This window comes from Corythoichthys intestinalis, chromosome 21 (assembly GCF_030265065.1).
Source record: "Corythoichthys intestinalis isolate RoL2023-P3 chromosome 21, ASM3026506v1, whole genome shotgun sequence".
Lineage (NCBI taxonomy): Eukaryota > Metazoa > Chordata > Actinopteri > Syngnathiformes > Syngnathidae > Corythoichthys > Corythoichthys intestinalis.
In genome coordinates this window covers 34,555,108-34,571,220 of record NC_080415.1, presented here as the reverse complement: position 1 = coordinate 34,571,220, position 16,113 = coordinate 34,555,108, and the positions used below count along the sequence as shown (strand labels likewise).

Genomic DNA, 16,113 nt, shown 5'->3' with positions numbered 1-16,113 from the left:
TTAAAAAAAGGTTCCAAAGGCTGCCAAAATTCGCTCTACTCATTTTATGCTGCCTTTAAGCTCTATATACTGTATGGATAAAACGGCGCCATTATAGATTGAATGCGACAATGCGTGAGTGGGTCGTGCAGCGCATGCATTAATTGCGTTAAATATTGTAACGTGATAAATGTAAAATAATATTAATTCTAGCTGTTATAAATTTGATAACCCTACCTTAAGCTTAAACTAAAGACTCTGGAAGAGTGTAACACATTATGTCTGTAACGTTAAATACAATTTGAAAACGATTTAATTAAAAAATATAAATATATATAAATATAATATATACAATATAATATAAAAATTTAAAAATATATATCAAATACTTGTTCTCCCCACTGTATATTAAAAAAAAGCATGTCCGATATTTTTTTGCCGATTCCGATACTTTGAAAATGACGTGATCGGTGCCGATCGATCGGGACATCTCTAGTAATTAGTTATAGTTACTCACTACTTCTTCCAAAAAGTAACTGAGTTAGTAACTGAATTACTCTATAGTAAAAGTAACTAGTTACCAGGGAAAGTAACTATTTCCGTTACGTTAAAAAGTTGTTGTATGTCAAAGAATTTGAAATTTTTTGAGCAGTATTCGAGTCAGTTTGGATAGAGAAGAACAGACAGGTAGTTGTGTTATAGAACCCTGTAATATTTATTGCACCTCACCAGCAACAGATTTATCCTACACTTGAAGTGCAACAAAAATAAACAGATTTGAATTGCTTGCCACAGATGTCGACAAAAGCTTTGCCTCGGGACATAAATTACACTTTACATGCACGTTCTTTCCTTTAATTTCAACCAATTTGAAATAGTGTTTATATCTCCACCTCGTAAAGGACAATTTTTCCTCTGAATGCTCTGCCATCATATCCCTCTGCATCTGTTTTGCGCGTGTGTATTTGCCGCACGCGCTGTTCCGGTTTGTGTGTGAAAACACCGGCTCTGAAGTACGTGCGCTATTAGGCTCGAGCGTTTTACGTTACAGAATGGGGGATCACATGAGATTTGACAACAATGCAGCCATATTGGAAGCAGGTCTGGCTCGCGGGACATTAAACTTTAACTTGCCAGTTCGATAAAGAGACATACTCGTTACTTAGGCGAAGAACAGATATGTGATCAAACTTAAAGTGCATGTGACACGAAAAAGCATGTTTATTTCATAATACACGCGGTATTTTATGCTCCTGAATGATATGGACCGTTGGATGTGTGTGGAGGCGATCGCTATATTTATTTCGTTTTTTGAATCCCGCGCCATGAAAATGAGTGACTTCCGGCTTCGGTCTTTCATTGAGGAGGAGGGTGCTGTGACATGTACGGTAGAAGATGTCCTCTTCACTATACAGCGTACTGTTGTGTAGGAGGACAAAGGATTCAGCTGATTTTGCGGATTAATACGTTTATTTTTCGCATCACGCCAGCCAAACGGCTGCAGAAAAATCTTGCTGTATGAGGGAGAGGCGTGTCCGCCTTTTTGGAGTTTCAAAAGGTTCCCATTCACCGTGGATACTGGCCAAAACAAACCCAACTACTGTGGGACCATTGGACTTACAAGGAAGTGAGTAAACATCTTGTTTTGTAATATGTCAAATACGAATACAGCGATTACAAAGTAAACACTACAAACTTTTTTTAAATAAAGGACTACTTGCGTTTGATCATTGATAGGCATGTAAAAAGCTCTCCTCATGCACATTAGCTGCACGTTAGCTGCACAACAACTGCAGCCGTCCTGCTCCAGGTAACGAGCTGTAAATTGCTCTCTGCCGGGCGGTTTGCCGGTCCGCGAAGACAATCGACAACCCAGTCGTCATGTCAAATAATCCGGGCTAGTTATGTGTAATTTTCCGCTTCGAAGACTTTGAAACATCACTCGGTTCGGGTTAGTATGTCGGCTAGCTGTCACGCCTCTTGGTTTGTTTACATTCTCCGAAGCCGGGGAATGACATATGTCCGATTTAGGTGTCATGAAATATCGTTCAGGAGGTGCAACAGTAAAGGTGAAGTCGACAGTTTTGACCATTATGGAGTAATTTTGCCATGTTGTCCTGAATAAGTGCATTTTTATGATTTCATATTCCATTTAGCACAAGACTGTTATTTGTCATGACCATGCCATTTATTTAGCTATTGGGGAAAATACGTGGATAAAAAGAATATCCTGTAAAAATATTGAAGTAAAGAGACAGAAACAATGACATTTTGCAGCTCTCTACGTCGCGTTTTCCTCGTTGTGAATACTTCCCCCTCGACGGGCTGACTGGTCTTTCTCAAGCCATTTATTTAGCTATTGTGGAAAAATACTTGGATAAAAAGAATATCCTGTAAAAAGATTGGAGTAGAGAGACTGAAACAATGACATTTTGCGGCTCTCTTCGTCGCGTTTTCCTCGTTCTGAATAATTCCCCCTCAATGGGCTGAATAGTAAAACCGATGAGCCTAGTCTCCCGCTGACGTCATCCACCTGTTGAGGACGCTCGAGCCTTATAACGGTAGGCGTGGCGAACCGGCAGATTAAAAGACTAATTTCTCGTCATCTGCACTTTGCTAAATTGTTGTATATAGTCGAATCGTCTCAAAATATGACTCTAATTCACATAATAATGCTATTTAAGACTTTTTTTCTCCTGTTGTATGCCCTTTAAGGATGTGAACAATGTTGACCCTTACGAGCAAGCTGAAGACAAATGGAGTAAAGATGTCGTCGGGCTTCCACAATTACGCGAAATGGACATTCTGCTGTATTTATTGTTTGGTGTATGTTACTAAACTCATCAGTGATTCTGAAATTACAAATCGCTACAAAGCTACGAACAGTTTTGCTGCGGATGGGTGCAGGACCTGCACATAATGACCGTATCAAACGGCAACTCCATCTTTATTGCAAAGGTAGGCTATGTGTGTTTACTATTTTCATTGCCATGAACCTGAACGCACCCCAAGTCTTGGATAACGAATAAACAAAGCAGAGTAGACTCGCTACGGCTGGTAGTTTCTTCAATTTATTCAAAGTAAGTAACGCACCGCTTTTGACCGTTAGTAACGGTAACGGCGTTGTAACGGCGGAAAAAATAATTAGATTACCCTGTTACTGAAAAAAATAACACCGTTATGTAACGGCGTTATTTATAACGGTGTTATTCCCAACACTGTTTAACAGGAAATAAACATGATTTCTATATGAATGTGTATATGAATTTAGTGCACCTACATGTAGATGAAGGCCTTCCTCTCTCGCCACAAGTTGAGTGCGTGGAGCCGCGCCACCGAACTGAACTGCTGGCGCCAAAGCGCTCCGCCTTGCACCACGTCCGACTTGCCGGAAAAAGTCAGGAGCTGCCGCTCCGCATCGTCTCCTACTCCCTCGCCCTCGTCGTCCGTCGCCTCCTGATTAAAGACACTGAAGTCTGCAGGGAAACGTGTCGAAAACTGTCAAAAACTACATTTTTCCGGAGAAACTAAAGACATTTTTTGCTATTTGTCCACAACCTGCTTGGTCTACTTCCGCCTCGGCCTCCAGGCGCAAAAAGACGTCCTCCAGCGTGGTCATGGAAACGCCATAGTTAACCACGCCGGCGTCGGATCGAGAGTCCAGCTCCGAGAACAAAGCTGTTCAAAAATGTTTCCGGTATTATTTTCATTGAAGGCTGAGGATTATACTGTGTTGTTGTAGAAAATAAAATCAGTTTTGCTTAAACAGCCCGTGGAATCAGAGGTGGGTAAAGTAGGCTAAAATTTTACACAAGTTACTTTAAAATAATATTAATGATAGTGGTTAAATGATTAATCGATTAACTCGAGTAATTCGTTTCGAAAAAAGCTCCGAATCAAATTTTGCTGCTTCGATTATTCGTTTAATGAGAGTGACGTCGTAATGGTATGTTTTGAAAGTGTTTGCATTTAGTTTTATTGAGTTGGGTGAATACACTGCGCTCTAGTGCCAACAATGAATGACATTTAACATGGCTGAATCCAGCTGCTCCCTGTTAAGACCAACATAAGGTAAGTTTTTGTTTGAGCTCAGGTTTTTTAATGCATTTGTAATTTACAGTAGTTTATAGGTATATTTAGCCGTTTTATTGTGGGAATGTGAACGATTAATTAAGAGCGTTGTTAAAAAAAAAAACAATAGCATTTCATAGCTTTTAAGCTAGCGAACTTTTTCTATGCAAGTAAGCCAATTGTTCTTCTGTTGTATTTAGATCCTCATTTATTTATTTTTTTAATAAGGTTTGAGGCCGAGCTCAGCTTTTTAAATTTATTTTTAAATGACAGTGCAATCCATCCATCTCATATAACATGGCTGAATCCAGCTGCTCCCTGTTAAGACCAACAAAAGCTAATATGTTTTTGTGCATTTGTAATTTAGTTTATAGGTATATTTAGCCGTTTTTTTCTGAGAATATGCGTTTGAACGATTCGTTAAGCGTATTGTGAAAAAAGTTAGCATTTTATAGCTTTTAAGCTAGCGTATGTTTGCTATGCAAGTTAGCCAATTGTTCTTTTGTTGTATTATTAAATGACAGTGCAATCCATCCACCTCATTTAACATGGCTGAATCCAGCTGCTCCCTGTTAAGACCAACATAAGCTAATGTTTTTGTGCATTCGTAATTTAGTTTATAGGTATATTGAGCAGTTTTTTTTGTGGGAATATGTGCTTGAACGATTTATTAAGCATATTGTGAAAAAAGCGAGCATTTTACAGCATTTGAGCTAGCGGACAATTGCTGTTGCTATCGCGTTTCTTTCCAAATCTACTACAGTTAAAGTAAAAAGTATGGCTTAGTAAAAACTACTTTTAGAAGAATTTTTTTCTCAAAAAGTTACTCAAGTAAATGTAACGCGTTACTACCCACCTCTGCGCGGGACAGTATGTTGCGGCTTTTTCCTTGATATCTCAAGTGTTCGTACAGACCTGATTTGTTTTTCATACATTTTTCACTGCCACTGACGGTGAGAGACGTCCAATCATCCAGTAATCCTTTTGTGAATTTAGTTTGCCACTACTAAAGGTCCAATCCATTTGAACTAGATTTACCCCTCCCAGTCACAATGAATTGGACGTCTAGCATCGTCAATGGTACTGAAAAATGAACGTTCACAGCGAGTACTCCTGGTATAAATGAATTCTTAAAGTCTTTTTTTGTCAATGATTTTGGGTCGCTTGCTTGTTAATTTTAAGGTCATTTCTAGGTCCCTTTTTGTTGTTTTGGGGTCAATTCGGGACATTTCGGGGGATTCGTGTCCCTTCCTGTGGATTTTGGAACACTTCCTGTTGATTCTACAGCATTTCAATAAACATTCAAGTATGAACATTTATAACAGCTTGTATGATGAGAACAATGTACAACATTAGGAATATCAATATGGTCATTGTGCAAAAATATCAATGTAACACAAATGACTTACAGCAAAAGGGGCTTGAATAGTGCACTTCAAACAGAGGACAAGTTACGAGACTACTTCCAGTAGTTGGTACTGTACCTGCAAAAGTTTCCCTGCTGTCAAAAGGCAGCGTGAAGGTGAGCTCTGCCTCCTGCCGCCGAGTCATCCGGGCTCGGGGAACGTGCCGCTGGACCAGTGCGGAAATATGACCGGCATCACAGCGGGGGCCCACAGACATCCTGCCAGGTTAAAGCGAATGAGGGGGTGGCTAAGCCGAACCGAATCCAACCGTCTGGTTACCTGAGGTGATAGCCCACGCCGCACTTGGTCTTCAGGAACAAGGACGAGCCCACGCATTTTAGGCGGCCTTGAGAGATGACAGCTTTGCGATCTGAGGTGACGAAAGCACGTTAGCGCCCAATGTTCTTTGGATATTTCCAACATAGTGTGAGTTTGCGCACCAGCTAGGATGTCAGCCTCGTCCATGTAGTGCGTGCTGAGGACCAGAGCTCGGCCCGCCCGCCGACTCTTCAGGAGGGACCATACCTGGTGGCGCGAGGACGGGTCCATGCCGGCCGTTGGCTCGTCCAGTAGCAAGATCTGAAAAACACCCGCCAACATTTACAAATTGTTTGCATTTTGTTTTATCGATTTGGGTGGACACACTGCCCTCTATCGGCAACAAGACACAGCGCACCAGGAGAGCCGTCCTGCCTGGATGGGACCTTTGCAGCAGGCGAAGTGAGGGACTCATAGGACCATAGTCCTGTTCGTGGAAAACATCGAGGATATTTAGCTGTTTGACGTGACGGTCTTGGGGTTTTTTCTGCATGGCTTAGGAGGTGCCTTGTACCGGAAAGTTTCCAAGACAGACCTTTCAAGGAAATTGACACATTGACCACTGATCAAACAGCGCTATTCAAGGCTTCGGAGGACCGGGTGGAAGCATTCTGTGCGAACACGGTCCGGTCCGGGGAAGGGTGAAGAAAAGCGGATACAATGGGGAACCAGCTGGCAGAGCTGTCGTGATAGACCGCGGATGTAAGAACTTGAGGGAACTGCGGTCCAGCCTTCGCCTTGATGATTTATTCAAGGCTTTGAAGGAACAGTTGGACGCCCGGATTGGGAACTTATTCCGTGCATACACGTTTCAGTCCGGTAAAGGTTGGAGAAGGGTGGATGCCATTGGGCACCAGCTGGCGGAGCTGTCGTGACAGACCACGAATGTTGGCAAGGACTTGAGGGAATTGAGGTCCAGCCTTCACCTTAATGAGTGCAACTAACTACATGTTTTGGACATACTAAATTCTAGATTAATTTCGGCTTAAAAACCGTTCTTTCCCTTCCCGGCCCCCCTCACCCGTACCCCTGTCTTATCCTGGGAGAGCTGCACAGCTGGTCCCTATCTGTCACCCTTGATCTCTCCTCCCAAGGCCGGTCACAGAGCCCTGTGGGCAGTTTTCCTTTGTCGTAACAAAAAATTCCTGCACAGTACCTGTGCGGCGTGTCATATCCCTGCTACGTTGTATATGTTGTGTCATCTGTACTTGTACTGTGTGTCAATGACTATTAAAGCCATCTGTATCTGTATCAACAGTGAATATGACAACTAATTAAACATGGCCGAATTCAGCTGCTACATGTTAAGACCAACATAAGGTAAGTTTTTATTTGAGTTAATATGTTTTGTTTTATGCATTCCAGTGTTGTTTAGGCAGCCATTTACATGTAGCAGGGTATTTGGCATAAATAAGTTTTTGTTTGAGCTCGTGTTTTTTCAATGTATTTGTAATTTAGTTAGTAGGTATATTTAGCCGTTTTGGAATGATTCATTAAGTGCGTTGTAAAAAAAAAAAAAGTTAGCATTTCATAGCATTTAAGATAGCGGACTTTTGCTGTGCAAGTTAGCCAATTGTTCTTTTGTTGTATTTAGATCCTCATTTATGTATTTTTTTTAATTAATGGCACAACTAGCGCCGTGAATGAATGATGCATTTATTTATTGAATTGATGTACCTTAGGGTCTCCCAGGAAGGCGATGGCGACTGCGAGCTTACGCTTCTGCCCTCCGCTGAGATTCTTGGCCTGAGCAGTCTTGATCTTCTCCAAATCCAGATCTGTTAGCACTTTAGACACCTTTGTTGCAAACCGGTGGGTCAACATCGAGGCAGAGCAAACACGGGACGGGAAGGCTCGGTTCAGTGCGCCGTCGTTACCTCGGTGTCGGCACGGGCCGGCGGAATGCCTTTGATGGCGGCGAAGATCCACAGGTGCTCCTCCACGCTGAGGACGTCGAAGACTATGTTGAACTGTGGGCAGATGCCCACAAGCCGCTTTAGGTCGGGCCCGTCGGGCGTCACCGGCCGGCCGTAAATGGAGGCGCCGCCAGCGCTGGCCGGGCAGATGCCGCACAGGATATTAATCAGAGTGGACTTCCCGGCGCCGCTGTGGCCCAGCAAAGCCGTGATCTGCCCCTCGTAGATGTCCAAGCTCAGGCCGCCCAGCGCCTCTACCGTCTCGTCTTTGTCGACGTAAACCTTCCTCACGTTGCCGATGCTGCCGTCGGTTAACATCAGTCAGGACTAAAGCAGTGGTGGTTTCTTTTTGGAAGCGAAGCGACTCACCGGATGGCTTCTCTTCCGCGAAACTCTGGCGAAATGGGCTCCGCCGAGTCACCCCCGGCGGGAGCGCCGTTGGCCTCGGCATCCGAGGCCGAGCTCACTTCCACGTAGCGCTCGCTGCCTTTGGACCAATAGGACGACTTCAGGAAGTATAACAAGGACCTCCTCATCCCGAACCGGCCTGCCGGGGATTTTCTTTAACATCACTGAATACGCCGGGAATCAAAGCAACCGTTTTTCATCGGAGCCGAGCCCTCACCTGGCAGAACCTGGTCTAAGTAGACGGCCAACAGCAGGTAGAGAACACAGTCGAAAAGCAGCATAAGCAGGGGCACGTAGAGCGGATGAGGCCCGCTCGTCAAGGACCAGAAGTTTGCGCCATCTCCTTGAGCCTCCAGGTACACCACCTAAGCAAATGATTGATCATTCGTTCATTTGCTGTCATCCCTCCCACTTCAAATGTACTGGACCACTACTTGTGATAAACTCAACCCAATTCATCGCCATATTGTGAGATAAACATTATCGAGAGGTACCCAGAGGATCCCACCCATAGTCAGTATGCGTGTGTATTAAACCTGCGCGACGCCAATGGAGAACGCAGCGGGGGAGAGCAAGCAGAAGATCCCGACTAGCGCCTGCGGGAAATCCTTCATGAGGACGGTGAAAAGCGACAGGCATCCGAAGACCACCGTCAACATGGAGCCCACTGTGCTGGCCAACTTGGGCTTACTGAACAATGGCGTCAGCATGAAGGAGAAGGAGATCTGCGGGCGGGAAAAAAAAAACGGAGTTGAGACCTCCCAGTCCAACAACGGCGACTGTTTCGTGCCACTCACCGAGGAGATCCCGTAGAGGAAGATGAGGAAAAAGACCACGGCCAAGTTGCTGTGGGGGAAGAGGGACGTAGATGTGGCGATGACGGACATCAGGACGGACATGGCCGTCACGAGGACGGCGTAAAGGAGGCCCCATGACATCCTTAAGTTGGTACGCAGAAAAAAATAGTCAGGGAGGGGCGGTGCTAGCAGAAATATTGCTGTGTGATCAATGATCTGCTGTACACACTTTAATGTCAGAAAATTATAGCTGAATGATGATTTTTAGCCCCTCCCCTTCCCCACAGAGCCCCCAAAGCTCCGCCCCTGCCAAGTAATAAACTGTAACAGAAAAAACCCAGATGATTTTTCGCTCCGCCCCTTGCTCACACTGACAGCCCAAAGCGCCGCCCTTGTTGAGTCGTTAACTATTGGATTAAACCCAGATGATTTTTAGCTCCTCCCCTCGCCATCACGGGCCTCTCCAAAGCTCCGCCCCTGCTGAGTAGCAAACTATCAGATAAAACCCAGAGGATTTTTAGCTCCTCCCCTTGCCCACATGGCTCATCCCCAAAGCTTCACCCCTGCTAAGTACTAAACTGTATCAGATAAAACCCAGATGATTTTTAGCTCCTCCCTTTGCCCACATAAACTGCCCCAAAGCTCCGCCCCTGCCAAGTCGTCAACTATATCAGATTAAACCCAGATGACTTTTAGCTCCTCCCTTTGCCCAAACGGGCCCCGTCAAAGCTCCGCCCCTTCCGAGTATTAAACCGCATCGGATGAAACCCAGATGATTTTTAGCTCCGCCCCTTGCCCACACGTACCTCCCCCAAATCGCCGGCCTTTCTGAGTCGTTAACTGTATCGGATTAAACCCAGATGGTTTTGAGGTCCTGCCCTTGCCCACACGGGCTTCTTCAAAGCTCCGACCCTGCCAAGTAGTAAACTGTACCAGATAAAACCCAGATGATTTTTAGCTCCACCCCCTTGCCCACACGGGACCTTATCAAAGCTCCGCCCCTGCCGAGTCGTTAACTGTATCTTATAAAACCCAGACGATTTTTAGCTCCTCCCTTTTCCTACACTGGCCCCCCCAAAGCTCCGCCCCTGCCGAGTAGTATACTGTAACGGATAAAACCCAGATGATTTTTAGCTCCATCCCTTGCTCACACGGACCTCCACAAAGCTCCGCTCCTAACAAATCGTTAACTGTATCGAATAAAACCCAGACAATTTTTAGCTCCTCCCTTTTCCCCACACGCCCCCCCAAAGCTCTGCCCCTGCCGAGTAGTAAACTGTAACACATAAAACCCAGATGATTTTTAGCTGTTCCCCTTGCCCACATGCCCCCCCCCCCAAAAGCTAAGTCGTTAACTGCATCAAATTGAACCCAGATGGTTTTGAGCTCCTCTCCTTGTCCACAGGGGCTTCCTCAAAGAACCGCCCCTGCCAAGTAGTAAACTGTATCGAATAAAACCCAGATGATTTTTAGCCCCTTCCCTTGCCCACAGGGCCACCACCCCAAAGCTCCGCCCCTGCCGAGTAGTCAACTGTATTGGATAAACCCAAAACGATACCCGGCCCAATATAATGTTTAGATATATTATACAATATAATATATGTATTACGTTTAGCGAACATCATTGATACAAAATGGCCAAAAACTCATCATTTGGATCACAGAGTGCTAATGTAATATACGCGGAGCCGAAGCTACACCACTACCCATTACCAGAAGGCTGAGTCGTAGAGACCCATCATGGTCATGGTGTCTTTGATGCGCCGCTCCTTCTCGGCCGCCACATTGACGATGAGGAAGGTGACGAAGGGCGTGAAGGCCAGCACCAGATAGATGGAAATGAGCGCATGGGGGAATTTCTCCACCTCCACCAAGGCCGGACGGCCCATCATCACCACCGTCACGTCGAGCTCGTTCCGCACCGAGCGCTTGGTCTGCATCTGCACAAAAACGCCGCGCCCGCTCAAATTCAGTTTGACAACGTGACATCACTTGCGTGACCTTGTTCACCTTAACACTGGCTAAATCCTGTTCTTTCAGCCTGTCAAGCAGTGCTTTCAAACATAGACAATATATTCAGTATACACTCACCGGCCACTTTATTAGGTACACCATGCTAGTAACGGGTTGGTCCCCCTTTTGCCTTCAGAACTTCCTCAATTCTTCGTGGCATAGATTCAACAAGGTGCTGGAAGCATGGTCAGCAACAATACTCAGGTAGGCTGTGGCATTCCAACGATGCTCAATTGGTACTAAGGGGCCCAAAGAGTGCCAAGAAAATATTCCCCACACCATTATACCACCACCAGCCTGAACCGTTGATACAAGGCAGGATGGATCCATGCTTTCATGTTGTTGACGCCAAATTCTGACCCTACCATCCGAATGTCGCAGCAGAAATCGAGACTCATCAGACCAGGCAACGTTTTTCCAATCTTCTATTGTCCAATTTCGATGAGCTTGTGCAAATTGTAGCCTCAGTTTCCTGTTCTTAGCTGAAAGGAGTGGCATCGGCGTGGTCTTCTGCTGCTGTAGCCCATCTGCCTCAAAGTTTGACGTACTGTGCGTTCAGAGATGCTCTTCTGCCTACCTTGGTTGTAACGGGTGGTTATTTGAGTCACTGTTGCCTTTCTATCAGCTCGAACCAGTCTGGCCATTCTCCTCTGACCTCTGGCATCAACAAGGCATTTCCGCCAAGAGAACTGCCGCTCACAGGATATTTTTTCTTTTTCGGACCATTCTCTGTAAACCCGAGAGATGGTTGTGCGTGAAAATCCCAGTAGATCAGCACTTTCTGAAATACTCAGACCAGCTCTTCTGGCACCAACAACCATGCCCCGTTCAAAGTCACTCAAATCACCTTTCTTCCCCGTACTGATGCTTGGTTTGAACTGTAGGAAATTGTCTTAAACCGTGTCTACATGCCTAAATGCACTGAGTTGCCGCCATGTGATTGGCTGATTAGAAATTAAGTGTTAACGAGCAGTTAGACAGGTGTACCTAATAAAGTGGCCGGTGAATGATTGCGAGTGTATATGCACATACTGTATATAAATATATATACATATATAGATAGAGATAGATAGATATAAGCTATATATTCTTCAGAAAATTAATTTTAAAAAAATTTATATTTTAAATATTTTACTATACTTTATTCCGATATAAAATATATAGTTTTGTATTTTCTAATTGGAAAAAAAGGGGAATAGTAAAAAAACGACAACTATATTCTTAAAAAAAAAACTATATTCTTAAAAAACTTTTTGTTTTTAAATGTTTTCTTGAAATAATTTAAGCAAACTTTTTTTCAATTCCGATTGTTCATATATATATATATATTTATAAAATGTTTCTATTTTCTAATTGGAAAAAAGGGGAACAGTAAAAAAAATATTTTCTCTTTTATTCTCTTTTTATTCTTAAAAATATTTTTCATTAAAAAAATTGTTGTATTCATTGTCTGTTTTAAAAACAGAAAATCAACAGTAACAGTTCTTTATTCATTTAATTTTTTTTTTAACTTACTGAAAATGGGAAAAATTATGTAAAATATTCCGATATTCATTTTTAGATTAAAAAAAGGATATATTCTTTAATTAATTAAAAAAGTAAAAAAACTTAACCAAAAACGGGGAATAAAATCATTAGATAAACACACAATGCTTTTATTAATTTAGGAAAAAAAAGGGAACAAAAACGGCAAATATTCCTAACCATTCATTTTCATTAAAAAATGGGAAAAAAGGAAAATTCCCTGATTGTTTTCTTTTGGATATTCCGATGAAAAAGAAAATACCTATATATTCTTTTTTTGTTTATGTTTTCAAAAGGAGATAAAGAGTTAATATTGATATTTAAAAAAAAAAAAAATCAAATAATCGCTGCCAGCCAACCCAGTCCAAAAGGTTCAGACATGTATCGCCGTTAACACAACGTACCTGGATGATGGCGGCGTCTATCAGCAACTGTAGGCGGACGAATCCAGAGTACCAATAGTTTGCAGCTCGGCAGTTGAAAAACCCTCCCGGGCAGGTGACTGCGGAAAATAAAAAAAAACGAGCATGGGTAAACGCCAATCTCACAATTTCGCGCGGTGACGCCTTTACCGCCGGACTCGATAAAGTCGCTTGGATGCGGCAGCCGGTCGTAAGGGAAGCGCAGACTGTAAGACGTAGCCGAAGCGTCGGCGAACACCACGCCAACGAAGCTGGACGGCTGGTACAGGCTGGCGTTCTCCAGCTCCTCCTCGCTGCCGAACACCTCCAAACCGTCTTGGAGGTCTGACAAAAAAAAAAAACGGAAACGGAGTCAGCTAAAGCCAAAGCCTGCACGCGGGCGGAGAGTTGCGCCTTACGCATCTCCTGGGCGACCTCCTCCATGATACGGTTGGTGACGTTGGTAGCGGGCGCATAGCCGAGCCCTCTGAGAACCGTCACTTCGTCCTTTTCGCGCTCCACCGTGGCCTCGCCGGCATACGACACGTGCGGATTATGAGTGCTGATGAGGACCAGCAGAGCCAGCAGCAGCAGCGGCAGGATCAATTCCTAAAGACGAAAAACACAAGAGTAGAGTTGTCCGATTATTATTTTTTCACCGATAACCCGAAATTGTCCAACCCCAAAAATTCTATACCGATATATGCGGTTGTGGACTTAACATATTATGGCTAACTGTATTATAATTAGGGGCTGCCGCTATCGATTATTTTAGTAGTCGATTAATCTATCAACTAGTTAGTACAAATAATCGAGTAATCGGATTAGCAACATTTAATCCGTTGCAGAATTAATTTTAGAAGATGTAAAACCAAGGCTTAAGATCATTGCACTTTCAAAAAAACATCAAATGCGAATACAAAATAAAATTCCCGAGTGTTTTTTTTTTTTAAAGTATGCGCTTTCATTTAAAAATAAATTAAAATTCCTGAGGTTAAAATACATGAGGATCTAAGTACAACAAAATAACAATTGGCTAACTTGCATAGCAAAAGTCGGCTAGCTTAAATGCTGTCAAATGCTAATTTTTTTTTTTTTTTTTTTTTTTTTTTTGACAATGCTCTTTAAAAATCCTTCAAACACATAATCCCGCAAGAAACAGCTAAATATACTTCTAAACTAAATTACGAATGCATACAAAAACATATTAGCTCAAACAAAAACATACCTAGCAAAACAATACTATGGTGCAAAACAAGTTGTCTCGTGAGATTCTCAAGCGCTTCTCCTAACTATGGGAACAAGGTGAAAAACAATAGAAGTTGTCACAATCTATGTCACAGAAGCAATCATACATCACAAAAGCATAATGTAATATTTTCCCACATCAATTACCATAACTCGTACTGATTTTTTTTTCTTGTAAGAACTACATGTCCTTCTATCCTTGATTCCCTTTAAACGAATACTCAAAGCAGCAAAATTTGATTTGAAGCTTTTATTCTTATCGAATTAATTGATTATTAATTGTTGCAGCATTAATTGTAATGCCCCACTGGATGTTTTTATAATGATAAATGTAACAACTTCAAGCTTTTCCAAATAATTATTCAGTGAAAAATAAGGAGAATCTTTGCTAAGCCGTGGCCAGCCCTTGTACAAAGGCGGAAATTCTTCATTAACTTTGAATGCAACATGCGTATTTGCTCAAAACCGATGTTGATATTATTCGATATCACTTTTAAAATCATTTTAATTTTTTTATTTCTATTATAACGACACATGAGCTTTGCTGAATACACATATCTTCTAAAATAAAAGCCCCAAATGAGGACTTTAGTTAAACTCTTTCCTTTTACAGTGTTTTTAAATTTTCCAAAAAAAAGCCCAAAATCAGGAGTTATATTTTTTCCCCTCAAAAACATTTTAAAGTTTCCCCTTTTACATTGTAGGAAAAAAAAAAAAATGTTACGATCACGTGATCGGAAATCGGGCGTCCAATCACATCATTTTTTAAGAAGATTGGAATCGGATTAAAAAGCTCAGGTTATAAAAATGTATTTTCATTTTTAAATATTAACTTATTGGCTGCCATTGACGCCAATAGATGTCCAACCCATTTTGACCGGGAGGGCTAGCAGCGCTCGTTTCACACCACTGGCAAAGAAATTTTAAGTATCTGAAACTGAAGTCACGAGCGATGGCGGACTATCCCAAATACTCACATTTGATTGGCTAAAAGACTTATGGGATTTAAAAATGACCTTTATTCATGTATTTCTCCTGTTAAACAACAGAAAAATGAAATCCTGTTATATTTTGTCAAATTCTTAAACAAGATTCTGCTAGTATGCAGTATGCAGGCGATCAAAAAAAGACCTGTAAGCTCTGCTGTTTGGTCCTCCATTTGATGAGTAGGTTTTTGTGCAGCAGAACTCGAGTTTGCTGCCATACGGCAGCACTGCTGCCGTTCCTGGCAGGCTTGGCGTCCGAGTGCATGACGCCCGTGACGCAGTTCGTCTGACCGCTGCTGGCCTCCGCTGAAACACACATACACAGAGAAGACACACGTACACACTTTATTGGCGTCGACAGATATCCAATCCACCGTTATTTTTGGACTATAAGGCGCACCTGACTAAGCCGCCGCCCACCAAATTCAACACAAAAACGGCATTTGTTCATAGATAAGCCTCACTGGACTATAATATATATTAGGGCTGCAGCTATCGATTATTTTAGTAGTTGTGGATTAATCGATGAACTAGCTAGTTCAAATAATCGAGTAATCGGATAAGGAACATGAAAAAGTAATATAACTGAGCTGAGCCTCAAACGGTATAAAAAAATAAATAAGGCTCTATTTACAACAAAAGAACAACTGGCTAACTTACATCGCAAAAGTCTGCTAGCTTAAACACTACAAAACGCTATGTTTTTTTTCTTACAATGCTCTTAACAAATGGTTCGGACACATATTCCCACAAAAAATGGCTAAATATACCTATAAACTAAATTACGAATGCATTAAAAAACATTAGCTTAAACAAAAACTTAGTTTATGTTGGTCTTAACATGGAGCAGCTGGCTTGAGCCATGTTAAATAAGGCAGTGTATTCGCCCAAATCGATAAAACTAAATGCAAACACTTTCAAAATAAACCATTACAATGCCACATTAATTAAACGAATACTCGAAGCAGCAAAATTTTATTTGAATCTTTTTTTTCTAATCGAATACTCAAGTTAATCGATTAATTGTTGCAGCACTAATATATATT

The 16,113-nt window shown here is 42.4% G+C and overlaps 1 protein-coding gene across 2 annotated transcripts in view; it reads right to left on the bottom strand.

The window, feature by feature from the left end:
- abca5 (ATP-binding cassette, sub-family A (ABC1), member 5) overlaps positions 1-16,113 on the bottom strand; it is a 41,921-nt gene that overhangs the window by 21,054 nt on the left and 4,754 nt on the right. The window contains exons 4-19 of one of the 2 annotated variants that reach the window (XM_057826135.1): positions 15,213-15,373; positions 13,253-13,442; positions 13,005-13,178; positions 12,837-12,934; positions 10,609-10,835; positions 8,896-9,037; positions 8,635-8,823; positions 8,316-8,463; positions 8,060-8,237; positions 7,652-7,991; positions 7,452-7,571; positions 5,897-6,035; positions 5,736-5,826; positions 5,535-5,674; positions 3,538-3,657; positions 3,260-3,455 (exon numbers count right to left, since the gene is read on the bottom strand). In XM_057826135.1, the coding sequence (XP_057682118.1) occupies positions 3,260-3,455; positions 3,538-3,657; positions 5,535-5,674; positions 5,736-5,826; positions 5,897-6,035; positions 7,452-7,571; positions 7,652-7,991; positions 8,060-8,237; positions 8,316-8,463; positions 8,635-8,823; positions 8,896-9,037; positions 10,609-10,835; positions 12,837-12,934; positions 13,005-13,178; positions 13,253-13,442; positions 15,213-15,332 (2,612 nt within the window). In that variant the 5' untranslated portion in view covers positions 15,333-15,373. Of the gene's footprint in view, positions 1-3,259; positions 3,456-3,537; positions 3,658-5,534; positions 5,675-5,735; positions 5,827-5,896; positions 6,036-7,451; positions 7,572-7,651; positions 7,992-8,059; positions 8,238-8,315; positions 8,464-8,634; positions 8,824-8,895; positions 9,038-10,608; positions 10,836-12,836; positions 12,935-13,004; positions 13,179-13,252; positions 13,443-14,061; positions 15,181-15,212; positions 15,374-16,113 lie in introns of those variants that run through there. The other variant, XM_057826136.1, reaches the window with a different exon arrangement.